This window comes from Pezoporus occidentalis, unplaced genomic scaffold, assembly GCF_034315485.1.
Source record: "Pezoporus occidentalis ecotype Australia unplaced genomic scaffold, CSIRO_AGI_Poc_V1 ctg157, whole genome shotgun sequence".
Lineage (NCBI taxonomy): Eukaryota > Metazoa > Chordata > Aves > Psittaciformes > Psittacidae > Pezoporus > Pezoporus occidentalis.
The window spans coordinates 1,173,226-1,195,164 of record NW_026913393.1 but is presented as its reverse complement, the minus strand read 5'-3'; the positions used below and the strand labels follow the sequence as shown (position 1 = coordinate 1,195,164).

Here is a 21,939-nt window from a genome sequence, read left to right as displayed (position 1 = left end):
GCATGTCTCCAGTCCACAGGCTTTGATTTTGAAGAAAAAAAGAAGTAAACTGCTTTGATAACTGAATGCAGATGGATTTACACTAGTCACAGACAGAGCTGTAAGTAGTTTTTGACTTACCAACAGCTGAAATGCTGCTGCAACAGCCACCCATACCTAGGAGGAACTCAGAAATTCTTCACATTCTCCCTTCCTTTCCTTACTAAATCCACAGGAGGATTTCTAAACAGACACACAGTCGTTTTGAAGGCTAATCCCTTTTCAATTATGACTAATGACTGCAGGCACTAGGAAGCAACAGGTATGTTTCAGTCACCATCGCCTTTATCTCCTGCTACCTCAAGTCTAGCATGCTTCCCCTCACTGCAGCTTTCCATGAAGTTTAGAACTCTATGAAGAAGCTTCAATTTTCATTTCTTCCCCTCCAACTCTGCATCCCTCCCCACATTGAGTCACTTCTCCCTCAGGTCACCCAAACTTCCAGAATACTCTTCATTGGAAAGAACACACATGATGTATGGTCATTTCTTAAGGAACATACTGCTCAAACATCCTTCTTTAGAAACACACACCTGCACAAGTAGGGTCCAACAAAGCATGTCTGAAACCCATCAAGCCCAGAAACAGCTTGGCACCTCCCCAGGAAACCCTGCCTGCCTGTAAATTCCACCCCTTTTTTGGTATATTTGCAAGTTCAATTTTAAACTGACTCAGAAAGAAACCATTTTCATGTACAAAAAAAAAAAAGGAATCTCAGAAGAACAGAGATGGAAACATCCATTGAGCAGTTCTTCCTATGAAATAAAAATTGCTTCAGTGAAACTACTTATTACTTGGTTAGAAAATACAAAACCCTCAAAAGCAAATGCATGCTTCCACTCTCATGGCCTTGGCACATCCGCAGTTTAAAAAGCCTTCTTTCTCTGGCTTTTTAATGGACAGATATTGTGAAACATGCCTTAGAATACAGAATCCCAGACTGGTCTGGGTTGGAAAGGACCTCAAAGCTCCTCCAGTTCCAATTGCTTAGACAAAGTTGCTCAAAGCCATTTTTTACACTGTGAGGCTACAAGGAGGAAAGCAGGTTTTCCTTTTGTTATTTTGTCATGTCTGAACTGTTTTGTACTGCTCACGCCACAAGTAGCTTCAGGTAGTTTTGACACACATTTCAGGCAGCCCCTAACAGCTGGCTTTCTAATGTGTATTCCATAAGGAGGTCATTGCCATGTGTATGTGAATCTTATATATGTTACTGTAAACTACTATACTTCTAGAGCAAATCTTCCCTGACACTAAGTTCAGCCACCTAATACTAAACACTTGCTGGTGTACACCTGGCCAGCAATACTGAGTTTTCCTTCTCAGGTTATTATTAAATGAGGTTATTTAGACAACTTCCCACATCCTACAGAACATACAGTTTACCTTCCCAATTTCAGAAGCCCAGGAAATGGAAATCTGGTTCGGCACAGCTGATGAGAGCCTAACTAGAGATGTTATGTTCAAGGGACGTCCAGGTCGCTTCTGTTCAATCCCGTTTTTTGGTGGTGGAGCATATCCCTGTGGAAAGAACAGGACAGACAATAAGAGTTACCAAGTTTTCCCACTGTACTCTGAAACCTGATGAAGCAGGCTTGTTAGTTTTAAACAGATCTATGGGAAGCAAGTAAACCTAGAGGCTCTCCAGGCTGGAGTCCAAATTCAACACTTACTCTGAGAAATCCTAGCCTTTGAAGTCTTAATGCCACAAGTCAACCATAATTTTAAATCATTGTTTTGTTCTAAAGTGGTTTTAGGGACGTGCTAAAAAAGTGGGAGAGAATGCAATTTAAGGCCAGGTGTAAGTTTACTAGAAGAGTAAAAAGTAATGTTGATGCTTTCTGTCCTTTTTTTTTTTCACCCCACTGAAAGAGGAGAACAACACAAGGACACAGCCTTTAGTGACAAATATAGCAAGTAATGAGGAGTTAATTTAGTGTTTCACACCTAGTAAATACTTCAATTATTTAAGAAACAAAGTCTTGTTCCAAGAGCTCCAAATCTCCTCAATGTGTGCTTTGAGGAGCACTCCTCAATGTGCACCAGCTACACCTAGCCTCAGTAGTGATAGGTTGTACTCTACCAAAGCCCCTGAAGAAGAGCTCTACACAGAATATCAGCTCTAAGAGCTAATAGGCTTAGCTGTTGTCTGCAGGAACCAAATAAACTAGATTTTATTTGCTCAGCTTTGATGATGATTTTCAGAACCTGGATGACTTCTCTGTAGTTTTATTTCCTTTATGATGTTTGCAAATTAAATCACAGAATGGAATCATAGAATACCAGGTTGCAAGGGACCCTCAAGGGTCAGGAGCCAGTCAGTTCCCTTTGCTTCTAGGCAAGCACACACTCTCCAGCATATCACAGACAGGAAGTACCCATGCTCTGTGACGAAGCACACAGCTTATTCATCTCACCCTACATCTGTCACTGTGAAACAAGCCAGTCTGCAGCAGGAAATCTGGGAATCTGTTCTGAGCTCACACAGCCAGCCTGCAGTCCACTCCTCAACAACCCATCCCGCACCAGAAGGATGCCACCAAAAGATTGCAGCCCTTTGTCTCTGACAGAACTGACTGCCAGATCTCATTTAGTTCAAGAGAAATTTTTCCATACAAGAAACTCTCCTAGTAGGGATGTGCCAGAAAACACACACACATACATTTCTTTTACCCAGAGAAACACACACAGCCTGATGCTTGGAAAAAACGAGTTACTGAGAGATGCTCGGTCTGAAAATAAACAGAAATAAGCAGCCTCTGCACTCCCTCAACCAAGTGTACCAAAGAACGATCACTGCTTTTAATCCAAGGAGGATGACAGTGGTCATAATTTCCTAGGTTTCCAAACCTGCTCTATTACTAACCCACATGTCTCACCTGACAACCAAGCCCTGACTGTGCCTCCCCACTGCCCTTTACAAATGTTAGGCAGGACTCTTCCTTGCAGTGACAGCACAGGGACATGGAGCTTCTACAAGCAGGTCTGTGAGGCCAGAGCAATAGACAGCAATTGCTGAAGGACCCTCCCTGAAATGGTTCTCACCCAAGAAAAGTGACCAGGAGTTATGAGGAACCTTGCTGTGTATGCTTTATTGCAGAACAGAGGGAGCAGATGGATGTGGACTTAAAAGAATGACTGATTTGCCATTTCTTTAATCAAACAGAACAGCTGCAGTCATTTATAGACTATATATCCCAAATGTTTTGCTATAGAAGGCCTTTCTTTACTATGGTGACTTTATAATGAGTTCAAGTGGATAAACACACCATCCCTGCAATACTTAGGAGATTATTTCCACACATACTGTACCAGCCACAATAAACCTGCTGGTCTCCAACCTCAAATGAGGCCATCTTGTTTTCAAGAGAGGAAGGATGCAAGTTCTCTTATATTTCTTTTCTTTTTTAGAGACAGATTCTGCTGCACACATGCTTCATTTCAGTCAAGCTTTTGATGTGCTCTTCCACAGAGCAACAACCCTGTGATCAGATTCAATCCTGTACTCCTAAAACACTTTAAACGTTCCCTTTCTAGTCTTCCAAGACTTAAGTAAAGAGCACTTTACCTGCCTATCACAACCAGCACTGCTTAATCAGACTGCCAGTTGTAGTGGCTAGCAAGTGGCAACATTATCTGGGTCTTCAAGTCTCCCATGCTTCTTGTAAGAAGCATCAGTCAAAGCAGGTGGAATCTGCTGTAACCAGGAAAACTGATCAACAGGAAGCAGAACTGCTCTCCTACTTGGCCTTTCCAGCCTGCCCTGACATATTTGATTCTGTCCTTTGAAAGAGATGTACAGTGGTCTGCGGAAGTCACCTGAGAAGAAAAGCAATTTACCTTTTTGAACTTGCACATTTTGTCCTGCCTACAAAAGAAGTCAGGAGAACCACCTGCTGTAGTGCATTATGTGTAAAATCCTTGTTACTTGCCAAGACACCAGCAGGTAAGGTTCTGCATTTACTCCTTTAAAATCAGAACCAACACTGAAAAAGGAGGAAGCAGACAGTTGTAGGAATACAGGAAAACACCGTGTTAACATGGGTTGGCATGACCTGAAGCAGTGCTGGCAGCATTTCACTGAAGTTTCTGGTACATATTGCAGCCAACAAGATGACAAAGAATAATATGCAGACACCTGCAGTGGCATGAAATGCTATATCAGGGAACAGTACTTACTCATGTAAGTACAGACCAGTTACTGTTTTAACAGAGCAGTTCTTACTTCAGAATTGTGTAAGTTGGCAATTGAGGCTGGCAGCACTGATTAATTACCTAACACCAACACTACCGAGCTGGACAATAATGGTCTTTGAGGCAAAGAAGTTACCTTACATTTTCTGCAACAAAAAGGAAACACGAGAGGGATGCAGACATCGACCAAATCTACAAAAAAAAATGCTTGCAGGAGCACTAAGACTGAGACTGCATTTGCCATTCAGCTCACAGTGAAGGAGAGGAAATGAAGTTACTAAGACAATTGTCATTTATTCACTTTCTCACCTGAAGTTTCTCTCTGACAGATTAAGGAATCATCTTACGATGTGCAAGAAGAACTTACAGGATTTATATCAAAAGCAAAGCAACAATCCACGATTACAAACTATTTTTGCCATGACTGACATGTTATGCATAGAGGATGTAAACTTTCTTAGCAAGACTGAGAATCAGCAGACATTGATGTCCACAAGATAACATTAGACCCAATTCTTCTTGGTGGGTAGCTTATAGGAAGAGAATCTAAAGAAGGAAGGAGAAAATCCTCAATTTTATCACAGAGAACGTAACTGGCACTTGCAGGAAATACCCAAAAACATTGACAAGAAATCCTTTTACACGCTGAAGACAGATGGAAGAATAGTGATGCAATTGCTGAAGTAGGGGGAAGAGAAGCTAGAGAGTCTCATTTAAGCTGAGTAGAGGCAAAAAAGCAGTCATGCTTGCATATGTCATGATATAGGACAACACATCTGACACCAATAAGGTGATAAACATTTGGAAAAAGTTTGTCACACCTCCTTTCTTTATACAGCATTTTTCAAAACCCAGTGCTAAAAATAAGCCTCTGTACTACTGCTTTTTCCATTTTCTATAGCTTCCAGAATGAGTCATGTAAGTTTCTCTGTTCTTTTGAGAAATACCCATTTCAGAGATCCTCCAAGAAAGCTGAGAGTGTTTTTCCCTTTTTCTAGAATATTCAAGCCTTGAGGTGACCCTGCTCACATACTTTTACAACATCAGATGCCACTGAAGTGTAGCACTATCAACACTGCTCTGTTCCAGTACCATCAAATACTAGGAACCATCAGATGTGTCTGTTCTTCATCCCCACAATGAATTCCGCTCTAACCAGACAGATGCTGAGCAGCACAGAAACATGTACTCAAGAGGGTGATAACCATTCCCTCGGAACAAGGAGGAACTCAAGCTAATCATCAAGGTCTCCTACCAGTCAAGTCAAGACTTCTGATGAGGACTCCCCATGCAGACACTGGTTTCTTTTTGACATATTTTGTTGTGTTAACTGCAACAGATGACGTTTGCTGTAGGTGGCTAAAACACAATTAATCTGTGTAGTGGCTGTAGCAAGATTAATAACAGTAATGTCTATCTCACACAGCATATGTCTAACATTAGTAACTTGAGAAATTTGTGCGATAACAATAAACAGCTTGATTGTTTTAGCAAAATACATACACCACAGGTCATAAAGCAGCCACAAATACGTACAAACAAGCTTACCAGCAATGGAAACAGCTTCCCATTTACTTTAATACACAAACTACTAGGGTAATTATCTTCTTGAGGGCAGCTTGTCTCTGCTAGACAAAACCTACATCCCAAAAAAGAAAACATCATTTTCAAGTGTCACCACATTGATACACCCACACAAACATCTAGACTTCTGTTACATTAGCTAATTATAATTAAGGGAGCACTATGAAAAAAATACCTTAGCTGAACTTGGACTGTGTAATCTCTCCTGCCCGCTGGCATGAAGTCCCTGTGACAAAGAGAAGTACCTATTTAGACAGCAAAACTTACATTCCAGTTGTACGCAAAAAGAACTGGCACACCTGCCCCAACATCACTAAACTTTGCTTTTATTCTTTTATTAAGCTGTGAACAGACCTTATAAGCAATCTGTTACAGATGTGTTATAAGCACCTCTGTTTAGCTACTGCAATTTCAGCAGAACTTCAGGATCAGCACCCTCTGTCAAGAGTTTATAGTGACAATGAAATATGATGTTGCCAGAGAACAAAATACTCTTTGAATTCTCTTGGCTTACACCATAGGTCTTGCAACAACATGAAACCCAGGATAAAAGATAAAAGCAGTGTTCCATTCCTGCAGCCAGGAAACATGCAGGGAAGAAAAGCTTAGCACCCCTCTAAACACTCACAATATTATTTGGAACCAAGTAATTGCTATCGCTTTAGTGGCATAGGATTTCTCCCTGATGCACATAAACTCTGTGCACAGTAATTCCTGATGAAAACAGAACATACAATCCTCTCCAAAGTTATACTGACTTTATTACTTTATCTCTGAGCTTATGTGATGCATTAATGGACCAAAAATCCACACTTTCTCCTTACCATGACATACTCTTACTTACCTGGAAAGACAGATCTCTCTGACCTGCTGAGGTGTTAAAGCAAAGATGAAAAACTTCTCTTGGAACCTCTGAATACTGCTGTGTACTAGAAAACACAAAAAAGACAGGAGAGATTTAAGCATGGTGATTAAAGTCATTAATTAAAACAGGATCTGCAATTGAGTTTTTTTTTCTGGAACAAGGCATAAGTCATTTAATACAATCAAATTGTGGTTAAACTGCATGTAACTGTCAAGACAAAAGCAACGGAACAAATAATTCATTCAACCATATTCAGGTGGCTTAATATCACATTACACTTCAGTACTAAAGCAGTTTGGCAACCCACATTATAATCCCTTTTCCCAAAGGAGAAAGGTTCAAACAAACATGTAACAAATGTAACACTGAATACCTGACAAAACATAGAAGATGTTTGTTTTTATGTACTACAAGAATGTGCACCAGAACTTATAAATGAGCAGCTGGAAAATTACTCAATTCAGAAACAGCTAAAGCCTTTGGGGAGGAAGGGGAAGAGCACAACCCCTATTGCCAGAGAAGCCAGCTAGACTTCATGTCTGGGACTTACCCCTCAGAAACATTTGGCAATAAAAAAAATTAACTAAATACAACTTTTATATCAGAATCCTACTTGTCTGTCATTGATGGGAAGCAGAAATACTTTATTATTAAGAGTCCACAGGATGCAGATGTTACTTTTCTACTCTGTTCCGACTTGAGAAGTTAGAGATCTTGACCTGAAATAAAGGCAGATTGGACTTGTCCAACAGTTTAAAGTAACCAGCAAGGAGGATGAACACAGGCATAGCACAACTAAGCCAGGAACATTTGGAAGAGCCAGACTGCCCTGTACACTGTGACATTTTGAAAACAAGGTCTCTACGCCCAGAACACACACACAAAAGGAACACAAACATGAAACAGGACCCAGGTGCAGCAAATACACACCAAGTTCCTCAAACAATTCAAAACAGCAACATTGTGCACAGACACACACACATACACCACAGACAGCATTTTCTATTTTAAAATATTACTTGAGCACACGCAAGAAAGATCATGGAAATATTCTGTTATTGAATTGAGTGTGGGTTAAAAGTAAACCCCACACCTACACCTGGTCTTGTGTTCTGATGTTAGTGTAAAAGAATAGCTACACTCATCCCCTTTAAAGAGTCGCAGTGAAGCAGACCACACTCCTAGCTCTCTGATCTACCTATTTGGTTTCTGAAACTTTCATTCGCAGACACATTATAACATGGTGATACTCCCAAGGAAGTCTTCTCTCAGAAATTACTCTTTTCAGATGATTTCCAAAGTTAGGAAAACAGCTGTTAGAGAGATTTCTAACCACCTCTACAAATCACTGACCAGGAAACAAAAGATAACTGCACAGCACACAGCAGAAATATAATGTGCGGCATATGCTGCATTATATGGAATGGAGTGACTACGTGGCCGGCAACCAGTCCAGTTAATTATAAGCCAGCAGCTGTCCCACAGCACAGAATAATTCAGGAGGCTAATTCAGATACTCTGCTACTGCGCACAGCGAACGCAAGCAGAAGTTAGCCAGGGCACTGTGACACTGACACATTATCTCTGTAAAGGTTGAGGCAGCATGAGCTGTCCAACACCAAAGCAGTGATTGTACCGATACACAGGTACAATACAAACTCTTAACAGGGTGTCAGAACTCACAAGCAGAATTGACAGCAGGCATTGTACGTAATGTTAGTAATGTTTGCTGCTTAGGTACTGGGGGGTGACCAATGATCAGAGTATACCTCACTGAGGTACAAATCACAGCTAAAAGACTATCAGATAAGAAACTAAAATGTTTAAAAGAATGAAGACAGCTTACAAAACGCTGAAGTGTTTCTAAACTACATTACTAAATAGGTAGGCAACCATGGAATGTAAGAAAGGTTGAATTTCAAGACAAAACATAATTCTAAAGAATTATGCTTGAGTGAAGTATTTAAGAAAGCTAAACTGAGACTCCTGTTTATTCAGAAGACAAAGGTCCACTCTGCCTTTTCGCACACAGTACAGCAACAACCTGTAGGCTGAGGAACTTCCAGCCTGTGCTAATATGAGCAAGGTACTAAACTTCGCTGCACTATTTCAGTGCCACACACCAGAACCTGCAGAACTGTCACAGTGATCTGCATATAATGTGCATGCAGTATGTGCAGATACTACATTAATAAACCACTGAACTTGTTCTCATTATGTTATTGCAATTTGTTAATTAGTAGTAATTACTGAAATCCTTTTCATTTGGCCCTGACAGTTATTCCTCGCTTGTACCAGGCAGAAACTTAATGTCCAGATCTTTCAGGCAAAAGTGGAGGTTCAGGCTAGACACTACAAAGCATCTTTACTGAGAGGGTGGTCAAACACTGGAACAGGCTTCCTAGAGAGACAGTCAATGCTGCAAGCATGTCAGTGTTTAAGAGGCATTTGAACAGTGCTCTTAACTTTTTAACTTTTGCTCAGCCAGTTAGATGACCACTGTAGGTACCTTCTAACTAAACTATCCTCCTCTATTACTTAATATTCAAAAACACAAAGATCTTTAATCATCTAGTATTTAAAAAAGAGCACACTATTTTCTGAAGCATAGCTTGGCACTTTCAGGAACAAGTGTTGAAGAGAAAGCAAGGCTAAAGAGGAGAAGGGAGTTTCCCCTTATCCACGGCTGCAAAAGCCATTTAAGTCTGGAGTTAGTGCTGTCACAAGCAAGACCTATTCCATTAATTAAGCAGCACACAGAGCCAACAAACACTTACCCAGACTTGTAGGTTTTATGAGCACATCGAGCACATCGTAAAAAGGTAGGGTTTTCAGCTGGACATCGGGATGAACAGGTGGAATCGGAGAGGATGGCCGCTGCATGTGGGATTTAGTGTTTCGGAGGAGCACAGGACTGACAGGTGAGGAAGGAGACTGAGATGCAACTGAAGTAGAAGGGAGCGGGTGAATGACGGCAGCACCCAGCTCAGGCTCGACAGAGGGACTGCTATCCGGACTGAAAACAGCAGGACTTATAGCCGATGAATCCGGAAGACCTTCAATTGTCCTTGGGTACCTACGTCTGTAGAGTTCTTCGATTTTTATCTGAACTGCTGGGCTGCAGCCGCTCCTCAGTAAGTGCAGTGCTCTCATCAGGAGGTCATGTTTCCGCCCACTTTTATTACGTCCAGCAAACCCCAACAATACTTGTAGTTCAGAAACACGAAAACTTGATACCATATTCTATAAAAAGAGAAATAAGCACAAGTGAACAAACGGTACCCTGAGCAGAACACTTTGAGGACCACAGTGAAGCACCTGAGCTTCCATCATTCTAGTTTCACACTTGTTATCTCAGGTACTATCCTACACCATCTCCCAGAACAAAAATACAGTTAGTTTAAAACACAGAAATAAAGTTTCCAGGCTGAAAGTTGAGTTTAGTTTTATTAAATTACATTTTGTTGTATTTCAAAGACTTCTAATTGTCTCCATTCTCAAGCAAGAGCAACAAAACCTTAATGCAACCCAGGCAGTGCTACTTTAAATTCACAGGCAAGAAATACAAGCTCTAACACAAAATATTTCACTCCGTTAAATAAAGAAAAACCAAAATTATCAGCATTATCACCACTTTTCCACATTTTAAGAAACAAGGAAGTGTTTAAGTACTGCCTAGTTAATTTTTTATTTTGGGCAGTGTGTTGAACACATGCTCGAACAGAGACAGGCACATCAGTTCTCATTCCTGAAAGGATGGCAAAAACAAGGTGGACAGTTTTTAAGAGGTACATATCACATTAAAAAACTGTTTAACCAACATAATTAATTCTTCCAGAAAGTCACAGTAAGCTTCTTGTCCTTTTCATACCACATTCTGGTATTGTGGAACACAAAGATCTCTTCAAAATAAAACAATACTATTTACTTTATCAGAGTTTGTTGTGGAAGACTGAGGATTGATCTATAAAGTTGATAAACAGAAATATTCTCATTTAAAAACAAAATAAATTAAAAAGCAAACTCAGAGAAGGAGGTGATTTTCTACCCCCATTACTACAAACAAGTAATTTGGTACAGGCACATGATCTCACATTTTTGTGAGACGGCTCTCTTCAGAGGTGTAACATTATCCAGAATTCTTCTAAGCCATCTACCTTCTTATTTCTGTGTGACATTTCCACTATAACCAGGAGATGACGTTTTAAAGATTAAGGAACATCCAACCTTAATCTATACTGCTGTACTGTACCAGCTCCACATTCAAGGACTGGCATATTAAGACCTTAACAGAGAAGGCAGGCATTAGCAGACATCTGGCATGATAAAAGATACTTTTACAAACAGCTCAGGAGTGCATTGTTAATTTTTAAGCTGTAGTCCAATGCAAAATATTTAAAGCTTTGGGCGCTGATTTCAGAAGGAATACATCTCACAGTGCAATGTTTAGCGTTTACCTTCCCTAACCCTTACTATACTACTGCAATGTTTACAGCCATGTATTCCAACATAAATGGGATGTCAGCTGAAGTTGTAACACAACCACGCAGTCAGACACCAAAAACTCAGAACTCCCCCTGTGCCCTTAGCTGCTTGCTCCCTTTTTTCTCCTTAATGTTGAGAGAAGTGATCCTGCCCCTCTACTCTGCTCTCCTGAGACTTCACTTGGAGCATTGTGTGCAGTTCTGGTGTCCTCAACATAAAAAGGACATGGAACTGTTGGAACAAGTCCAGAGGAGGCCATGAGGATGATCAGGGGACTGGAGCACCTCCTGTATGAAGACAGGCTGAGGAAGTTGGGGCTGTTCAGCCTGGAGAAGGCTGCATGGAGACCTCACAGCAGCCTACCAGTATCTGAAAGGGGTCTACAAGGATGCTGAGGAGGGACTCTTCCCTAGGGACTGTAGTGATAGGACAAGGGGCAAAGGGTTAAAACTTAAACAGGGGAAGTTCAGATTGGATAAGGATGAAGATCTTTACTCCAAGGGTGGTGAGGCACTGGAATGGGTTGCCCAAGGAAGTTGTGAATGCTCCATCCCTGGCAGTGTTCAAGGCCAGGGTGGACAGAGCCGTGGGTGGCATGGTTTAGTGTGAGGTGTCCCTGCCCACAGCAGGGGGGTTGGAACTTGATCTTAAGGTCCTTTCCAACCCTAACTATTCTATGATTCTAACTGATTTTACAGAAAGACAGATCAGAGAATTGAGCCAGATGAAAAATGAACTTCAAATCATATAATCACTGATGTTGGAAAAGATCTATAAGATCAAGTCCAACCGTTGCCCAGCACTACCAAGGACTCCACTAAGCCATACCATTAACGGCTTCACCTACACAGTTTTAAATACCACCAAGGATGATACACTCCTCTGCTGTCCTGCACAGCCTGTTCCAGGGCTTCAAAACCCTGTCAGGAAAGGATTTCTCCTGATACCTTGTCTAAACCTCCCCTGGTGCAGCTCAAGGCCACTACATCTTGTCCTATCACTTGCTACTGGGGAGAAGATACTGACTCCATATCGCTACAACCTCCTTTCTGGTAGCTGTTGATTCGGAAACACAGCCTCCTTGTCTCAAATGTAGAGAGCAATAAGGTCTCCCCCGAGCCTTCTCTTCTCCAGACTAAATCACTCCAGGTCCCTCAGCCACTCCCCATCACACTTGTGCTCCAGGCCTGCACCAGGTCCACTGGCCTTCTCTGGACTCGCTCTAGCACATCAATGTCTCTCTTGTAGCCCAGCACTGAACAGGATTTCAGGTACAGCCTCACCAGTGCCCAGTACAGGGAGGATGACTACTGCCCTGGCCCTGAGGCCACACTATTGCTGCTACAGGCCAGGATGCTGCTGGCATTCTTGGCTGCCTGGACACAAGCTGCTCATGTTCAGCTCTGTCAATCAGCACCCCCAGGTCCTTTTCCATGAGCAGCTTTCCAGCCACTCTTCTCCAAGCCTGGAGCGCTGCATGGGGTTGTTGTGGCTCAGGTGCAAGACCCGACACTTTGCCTTGTTTAACCTCCTACGATCACCCACAGCCCATCTATCCAGCCTGTCCAGAATTTCTTGTGCCATTACCAGACAGCAGGAGCAAGCAGCCTTCTCAAGGGCCACATTACTCATGCAAATCAAGACCACCATCTAAAATACTATGTCAGTACTCTTAAGACACGCACCCTTTCCTTATTGCTGATGGGATGAGGTTTATCCTATTTCAACATTTCTAGACAGCCAGTCTGGGAACACTGATGCTTCTATCAGGTAGCTATCAGGGAGCTATCCCAGCAGTCTGGTATTCCCCCTTATGTATAAATGCACCACAGATGCAATTATCAGTGAAAGCAGCATCTCATGAGGTGTTGAGTGGTTCACCTCAAGAACAGGCCAACAGCAGATGTCACCTTAATTTCATCTCAGCAGCTTCTCTCAACAGCACAATACAAGAAAAGAGGAGAGAGAAACTGAACTCAATTCAGTTTGCAAGCTGCTGGAGAAGGCTACTTTCCACCTGGCAATCCCCTGCCAATTTTCCTTAGTTTCACAGTCAAACAGGGTGAAGAAAATTAAGTGTTTCAGTATTCATAAAAAAATAGCTTAAAGTACTTTAACAGCTTTATAGTCATGCCACATAAGAAATTGTGTTAAAAGACAATCCTGAAATTCAAGAATTTACTGAGAAGTTCATGTTACCTGCTTTGACAGCATAAGCTTGATAGCAACATCACCCCCTTTATTTCAGAGGCAGGCAGTAAGCATGATTCTGGATTCCATAATCAGAATGCATATGAATAAAATAATCCTTTACACTGAGATTAAGGAAATAGCATGTACTGCAAAATACTGCCTCTTACCCTGCCTGCTACCTTCTGTGCATTCCTGCAAGTTAATCAAGGTGAAATGTGCAGTCAATCATGCCTTGAAACAGCTAACATTTTATGCTGAAACCCCACAAATTAGCATTTCATTAGAAGATGGATTTTATTTTATTAGAAGATACAGGCTGGCTTCAATACCAGAGTCAGCAAGATTTTCAATTAACACCTTCATTAAAAATGAAGAGTATAAAAAAGGATATAAGAGTATAGAAGATATAAGTATCTTATATAGGTATACTTATCTTCTATAAAATAAGTATAAGATATGTAAGAGCATAAAAAAAACCACAGTTTTGTCCATCAGTGCAAAAATCTTATACATGCTTTTGGAAGAAGTCTTACAAGAGTGAGTTTTACTGAAGTTACTAAACAACAGCTTCTGCAGCATTTTCTCCTGAAGCTGACAGTATATTCCCTTTAAGGCAACCACCACATGCATGAAAACACAGCTAATCTGACCTACGAATCACACATGACCAATTTGGTGGCCTTCTATGAAAGGGTTATGGCATTTGTGGACAAAGTAAGAGCAACTAACACCATCTACCTGGACTCCATTTATTTCCTTGCCTCTAAATTGGAGAGAAACTCCAATTTGATGGACGGGCCACTCAGAGGGTAAGGTAGTCAAGGGCTTGATGCTCAAGTGGAGACCAGTGACAAGTGATGTTCCTCATGGGTTGGTGTTGAGACCAGCACTGTTTAACATCTTTGTCAGCAACATGAACAGTGGGATCAAGTGCACCCTCAGCACATTTGCTGTTGACACTGAGCTGTACGGTGCTATTGACTGGTTGGAGGGAAGAGGTGGGATCCAGAGGGACCTGGACAGGCTGGAGAGGTGAGACCATATGAACCTCATGGAGTTCAACAAGGATAAATGCAAGGTCCTGCATATGGGCCAGAGGAATTCCAAGCACAAACACAAGCAGAGGGAGACCACATGGTGCAGCCCTGAGAAAGAGTCTGGGGGTTTGGCTGATGAGCTCCCAATGACTCGGCCACATGCACTTGAGCCCAGAACCCCTCTGTGTGCTGGGCTGCACCCCAGAACATGAGCAGCAGGCCATGGAGATCCTGCAAGGGCTGGAGCAGCTCTGCTCTACAGACGGGCTGAGAGAGCTGGGCTGGGTCAGCCTGGAGAAGAGAAGGCTCCTGAAGGGGAGACCTGAGAGCAGCTCCAGTGCCTAAAGGGGCTACAAGAAACCTGGAGAGGGGCTTTGGACAAGGGCCTGTAGGGACAGGACAAGGGGAATGGCTTTAACCTGCCAGAGGGGAGACGGAGATGAGCTCTTAGGAGGAAGTTCTCGCCTGCAAGGGTGATGAAGTGATGGCACAGGGTGCCCAGAGAAGCTGTGGCTGCCCTGTCCTTGGCAGTGTTCAAGGCCAGGCTGGACAGGACTTGGAGCAACCTGGTCTAGTGGTAGCTGCCCCTGCCTGTGGCAACAGATTGGAACTGGATGAGTTTAAAGGTCCCTTCCAACCCAAACCATCCTATGATTCTTTACACATTTTAGCTTATTACTCCATTTACAGATGCATCAAAGTGGGCATTTGTTACGATCAACACTCTTTCATGGAGACATAGCATATGTTTAAGAGCATTTCTGATCATGGTGAAAGACAGATAATACTTCAAACAAACGCTACCAAGTTACTTTCTTTTGGGAGTTCCAGCAGTGTTGTAAAAGACTGCAGCCTAGCTATTAGCATGCTTTTCACACCACTGAATTAAGATTAGACACTCAAGTTGTGTCATGTAAAAGCCATCAATTTTCTCTTGAGAAGTTCTTTACAGCTGTGCAGCCCAATAAAAAGCTTTTTTAACACAGCTTTAATACAGAAGACCAGAGCCATTTCATTTTTAATGTTCCTCCGTGAACACAAAGAGTAGTTTCACAGAACTTTAAGGAAGGAAATAAAAATAGATAATTCTTCCATATTCCAGAAACATTTTTTCCCCTCAAATTCGTACTTGAAGGTCATAAGAATTTTCACAGGGTTTTTTTTTTGTTTGTTTCTTACTGCTAAAGTATAGCAGGCATGATTCATAAGCAGAAATATTGCTCTAAAGTATTAAGCCATAGGTTTATGTAGAATGGCATTCATTTCTCAGGGGTGATATTAAGGAGTCCAGGAAACACTGACATGCCACCGAAATCAAGGGCAGTCACGTTCCAGAGCACAGTAAAAGAACAAAGGTCTCTCTCAAGAGATACATGATTCTCCACACTCCCCCTGCAAAACTACCTGAAACAGCCACTGTACTTACATATATGAATGACAGGTAACCAAGAGTGTCTGTTAAATTCTTGACATGTCTACAGTAAACAACAACTGTTGCTTCTAGGGAAACAGCAACTGCTCACGTACTGAACCCTATACTTGAACCAGCAGAAGCAATTCAAGAGTTCTCATCAGTCTCCCCTAAGAGCTCTGCTTCAGCCCCAGCAACTTCCAGACGTTTTCTGCAGAGTATGAAGGCTGTATCGAAAGAACACAAAAAGGTCCAACCCCACAAATCCTCAGTCCTGGCTTTCAGACCTTTTGTGGACACTCAGCAGAGAACTGTATTTGTGACATCTTTTGCAATAGATTTACATACATGCTTATTTACAGTGGGCTAGAGATGTCTAATAGCAGTAAGAAAGAACAACTTCTGTCTTGAGGTGGTCCTCAGTATTGTAGGGATTTTTCTTTGAACTACCTCTAGCCTGGCTCCTGAATTAACCATTAATTTTTCAAGCTGCATGTACTTAATGTAACAGGGAAATCCTAAATCAAATGTTTATATTCATTTCACATTAGACACTCCAAACAAAGCCTGACCCATTCCACTGCAGACTCATTTTTTTAAGTACAATAAGCTACATTAACTCCTTCCTCACCCCATCATTGTGTCTCAGCAAAATCATTAATTTTTAATTATTCTAGATACAACAAACTTTAAGGTACCACTCACTGCAGCCTCACTGGTCTGAAAAAGTGACTGTGCATTCTAGGAGGAGCAGGAGAACTATGTATAGATACAAAATAACAATATCTTTTCATAGGTTATTAACAGTATTTTATCACAGGATATCTTATTTAATACATGCAACATTAACTGCAACTATATCACTACATCACCAACAGAAACTAGGTATCTATTCTATCCATTTTTAAGTTCGCCTCAAACCAACAAAAGATATTTGATTTTTACATCAAATGAAATGCATATGCAATACAATGTTATTAACACAGCTAAAATAGAATACAATAGAGGGTCTGGCAATGAAATTTGAAAAGGACACAAAACTGATTTATTGTTTACCAATTTAGCACTAAGCACTGCTTCACCTGGTAAACGGGCAAATACTGTCTTTTCAGACTGGAAAAACAAAGCAAGAGGAGCAGAAAGCTACCAAGTCTTGTATGAAAAGATCCAATACACACAAGAAGGAAATTTCAATTTCTGTATTTTAATATGGCATTCAAACCATATAGCTCTTCACATTTGAATCTCATGACTTCAGTACTGGCTGTGCAAGAGCAAAAATTATAAGTAGGACTTCTTTTCACCATATATAAACCCTGATTTCCAGTAAATTCTGTATAATCTCCCCTTTTGCACAGGAAATATGAGCACACATCCATCTCTTCTCACTGATGTTTTCTTCGCACAGTGGCCCTGAAACTGACTGCCAGGGTCACAGAAATTAGATTTGGCACTGTTGTTGTTTAAACCCAGCACCACATAGCCTCTCACTTACTCTCCCCCTTTCCCTCCCCACACAGGGGAAGAGAATCAAAAGAATGTGAAGTCAACAGGCTGAGATTAGAACAGTTTAATAACAAAGTAAAATACAGTTATAACAGAAAAAAAAAAAACAGTAATGACAAGAGGGAGCAGTGGGAAAAGAAATGAAAGCTATGAACGCAAGTGATACACAATGCAACTGCTCAGCACAGGCTGACTGATACCCAGATCGATCAGAGCAGCAATCTGCCCTTCTGGGTAACTGCTCCCAGTTCACATACTGGGCACGACATGCCATGGTACGGAATACACCTTTGGTACTGGGAGCTAAGTAGCTATAGTGTGTTGCAGGGGTTGAAGTAGCTAAATTCCTTGTCAATAGAGTTCTGGTCTTTTTTCTCCTTTGAGCCACAGTGCTTTTCATGCAGGTTGGAGCTGCCACATGTAGCTTTTAGCCCAAGGCAAGATATGAACCATATTCAACAACATATCAACACCTAGCAATAGGGCCAGGCTGGTTTCAGCATCCCAAGAACATTCAAAAGTTTTCAAACTTCTAAACACTGCTCTAAATATCCTAGTGGGGGAGATGGGGGGAGTATCTCCTTGATGAGAAAAAGGAAGAGGTATGATTATTAATAGTTCCCATTAGATAGCTCATAAAGTATAGAGGTGGTGGCAATGCTGGGAACAAACCACTATTTTAAAGTGCAACAAAATACCTTAGCCCAAGCCCCAACGGCAATAAACAGCAAAACAAATGCATACTGCAAGCAAGATATGACATAATGCCACTTTGAGACCAATACACTGGGTGTGACATGCTGTGGTATGGAATACCCCTTTGGCTAGTTTGGGTCAGGGGTCGTGTCTCTGCTTCCTCCTGGCTTCTGGTGCCCCTCCTCACTGGCAGAGCATTCAACGCTGGAAAGTCCTTTATCAGAGTAAGTGCTACTGAGCAACAATTAAAACATCCTTGCATTATCAGCATTATTTTCAGGCTAAAGCCAAACCACACCACTGCATCAGCTACTAGGAAAATTAACTATTACAGCTGAAAGCAGGACACACAAGCGTATTTGTTTGCGTATAAAGAGATTTTCTTTTTGTCCATAAAGATGAAACTAACACATTACTTCAAAACCCAACTAAACACAAACTATTAGACTGAAGCTCTTATCTTCTAAACTAGGGATCTGCAATGTTTCAAGGATAACATATTATTTGTTTCCAAATTAGAGTCAGGATGTCAGCAGAAACTTAGAGGACCCAAGAAACCGTCTTTCTCTCCAAGCAATAAATACAACCTATCTTCTTAACAGCAGTATTTTGCTGTGATGCAAACTGTAGCTTCAAGCCAAATCTTGATCAGAATTTGCTTGGAGCTGGAATTGTTGTCTCACAGATGGCTCTCACAAGGAGCTGTAGTTCCCCTCTCCTGGGCCAATTCTGTTCAAAATTTGTGTTCACATGCCAAATCTGGCCTCCACACCATACTGCTGACTTCTGTTCCATGTCTGCCTATGCCCATGTAACCCCTTTGACATCCACTGGGCTGCCCATGAGTGCAAATTATGGATAAAGTTAAGAGCCACGTTTAAGAACACAGCTGTGAACAGAAGGTCTGGTAACTGTACCTTAAAAATACAAGAAAGCTACAGTTGTGCTCACCAAAGCTTCTCAGCTACTCACTAATATTCCAGAAACCAGTAAGCTACAGAATTCAATAAGCATTACTAATTAATCAGCAGTTAATCTGAAGGTCTGGAGGGGTAAACCTTATAATAGACATTTTCAGCAATAGCGTGAGAAGCGGTGACTGTGGTTACAGCTGCTTCCGAATCCTTTAAGAAAACTTAAGATTGTCAAAAGGCACAATGTAACAGCAGGTTCCTTTGAGTCTCGTTTCTTTCACTGCAGTCTCTCAGTAATAAACTTTTAGTCACAGTTCCCCAGAACTTTTACTCTGAAGACCCAGACTATAGCAATATTCTAACAAGTACTAAAACAATCCCTTGTCCTGAGAGCAGAAAAATGCTGCCCCTACAAGTTTCCCTCATAAACAGGATTTAAGAGACAACTCTCACCTCCTGCCTTCAGTCCTTAACAATATACTAAAATAAATTCAACTGTTTGAATTGCCCCAGTGGCTTTTTACAAGGCAGGTAAAACTCGCATACGAAAGGAAGTTACAATCAACAATAGAGCAGCAAACAATACTGCCATAAAAATGTCCCGTACCTTAACCTATAAAGCAGCAGTTTAAATCATTTCAAAAGGTCAATTAATGAAATCTATTGGTGGGGGAGGGAAGAGTGTCTCTTCTTTGGCCAAAAGCAGAAATAATTAGTGCTATGGAAAAAAAAAAAAAACAAACCAAAAAACACAACAAAAAAAAAAACCACCCAAGCCCTTAAATCTGCAGACCAAGTCCCTGGTATTCAAACAGACACATTCGTCCTTAAAAAGAAAAAATAAAGGCAGTAAAGACCTTGAAGACATGAGGCAGTCTACTATATTCTCTTCCAAAAACATCTAGAACTTTCCCAAAATGGACCATGAATTATTATCAGCTAGATGTTGAAGCTTAGAGGGGCTCCAGGCTAACATTCATTTCACAGGCACCCTAGTTCACAAGTAAGATGAACAGGAACACCAAGAGACACTTATCCAGTATCTTTAACTACTAATACCTGGGGGGGGTTTTGAGTGATGAAAGGGCACTCCTGTAGTTGGCCTGAAATCCTCTTTTCCCTCCATACTTTCTCTGTTACTTCTAGCAAGCAACTCAGGTGTATATATAATTTCAAAGGTATTTTAGGTACCCAATCCTCAACCAGAGTCCACCAGTACTATCAGTACTCAGTACTCTAGATAGTACTACCAGTACTATCTAGATAAGTGATCACAGCACCTGGAAAATGTGGGTCACTGCTCTAGCTCAAGCCTGGAGAAGAGGAGCCACATCAAGAAGAGTTATCCCTGCCACAAAGCTTACACCAGGATTTTAGCCACCTACATAACTAAAACCCTTTGAGAGACCTTGAAACATAGCTGAAAATGAGTGAGAACACTAAACAAGAAGATGTACAAACATAAAAAAGTTTTTTAAAAAAAGTTTAAGATAAAATAAGCCAACCCTCCTTAAAACTGAGTTAGAGAACTAATCAAATAAAGAAACTCAATTCTTTCTATGAGATTTTTATAACCAAGCTCCCAAGCTACATTACAGACACTTCAACCCAAGCAGTGCAAGTGCTGGAACAAGGCTTAAGTGTAAGCGATTCTCTGGCAATTGTGTATTTCCCACTGTTGGCCAGACTACAGTCAACTCAGCCATAAGACCTCCCTGTGCACTGAAGCCTCGCTCACAGCGGTTTCTATTTAGCTGACTTTTATTCCTTCTGTAGGGAAGTCCAGCTCGGGGCAGGGGGGTGTGTTCAGTGTGCATGCAGCATCCCCTCGGCAGCACTTCTGCAGGTGTGGGTGCTGCAGAAGGACAACCTGCTCCTTCTGAACAAAGATAATCACAGATTGCTCACGAAACACGAGGAAAGGCAGAAACGATGCAGTCAGCTCTTTGTGTACACATCTTAAAATACGAAAGGCCACCACACACACACACACAGGGAAAAAGCTACTACATAAAAGTCCACGACTGAAATATAAAGCCATTGAACTGCAGATAAAACAGGTCTGGAAAAGGAATACAAGATTTTACGCTTCACAGGCGCAGCTCTCACGGTTAGAAAGCGGTTAATGAATTTTAAAAAACTCAGTAATCATTAGCATGCTCAAGGATCCGGTAATTATTCAGCATTCTCCCTTCGGTTCGCCCCGCTGCGCCCTCCTGAGGCCGCGAGAGCCCGGCCCGTCGCCATGCGAGCCCCAGTACCGGATCAGGGCCCGGCTTCCCGGGCGGTTGGGCCGCATGGAACAGCTTTTAAGATGTCGGGAGCGGGATGGGGGGGGCAGAACGGCACCGACACCACATGGAGGGAACGGAGAGCGGCCTGGCCGGGGTCCCCCAGAGGGGTGCGCGCAGTGCAAGGGAGGGTTTCCTCAGACAGCGGTTCCCCCCCGGGGAAGGGCCCCGGTGTTTTCCGGCTGGGCTCACCGCTCCTCCTCAGGCACGCACCCAGGGATGAGCAAAGGCCGAGGGACCGGGGGTGGTAAGACCTCAACCCGCGCCGCCGCCACCGCCGCCTTTCCCCCTCCTCACCCGCAGCTCCTCGAAATCCGCCATTTTCTACCCGCTGCTGCTGCTGCTGCCGCCGCCGTCGCCGGGCCCCGCCGCCACCATCGTGCACCCGGTGCGCGCCCCCGGCACGTGACGGCGGAGGGCGGCTCCGGCGAGAAGCGGGAAAGGGGTGGGACACGGAGGGGGCTCCGTGCCTCCGAGCGGCGGGGCGGCCCTGGAGGGGGTCGGGGGAGAGGGATCGTGAGGTAAAACCCGCCGTTTTCTGTACGTGCACACACACCGCGTACCGAGCCGGGCCGCTCGGACCCCGCGGGGCTGAGGTGAAGCGGCGGCTCAGGTATGCAGCGGACCCCGGCGGGGTGTGAAGGCGAGCGGGCCTGCGCCCCTTCAGGGCTGCCGCGCTCCCTCCCGTCATGGGTAACAGCGAGGAGGACGTACTCAGCCGTTA

The 21,939-nt window shown here is 42.6% G+C and overlaps 1 protein-coding gene across 4 annotated transcripts in view; it reads right to left on the bottom strand.

Moving 5' to 3' along the window:
• PIAS2 (protein inhibitor of activated STAT 2) overlaps window positions 1-21,646 on the bottom strand; it is a 32,713-nt gene extending 11,067 nt beyond the window's left edge. For 2 of the 4 annotated variants that reach the window (XM_062611773.1, XM_062611774.1), the window contains exons 1-6: window positions 21,513-21,645; window positions 9,460-9,925; window positions 6,662-6,746; window positions 5,993-6,043; window positions 5,782-5,872; window positions 1,426-1,560 (exon numbers count right to left, since the gene is read on the bottom strand). In XM_062611773.1, the coding sequence (XP_062467757.1) occupies window positions 1,426-1,560; window positions 5,782-5,872; window positions 5,993-6,043; window positions 6,662-6,746; window positions 9,460-9,925; window positions 21,513-21,536 (852 nt within the window). In that variant the 5' untranslated portion in view covers window positions 21,537-21,645. Of the gene's footprint in view, window positions 1-1,425; window positions 1,561-5,781; window positions 5,873-5,992; window positions 6,044-6,661; window positions 6,747-9,459; window positions 9,926-21,512 lie in introns of all 4 variants that reach the window. The other 2 variants (XM_062611776.1, XM_062611772.1) reach the window with 2 other exon arrangements.
• Between the last annotated feature and the right edge of the window lie 293 nt (window positions 21,647-21,939).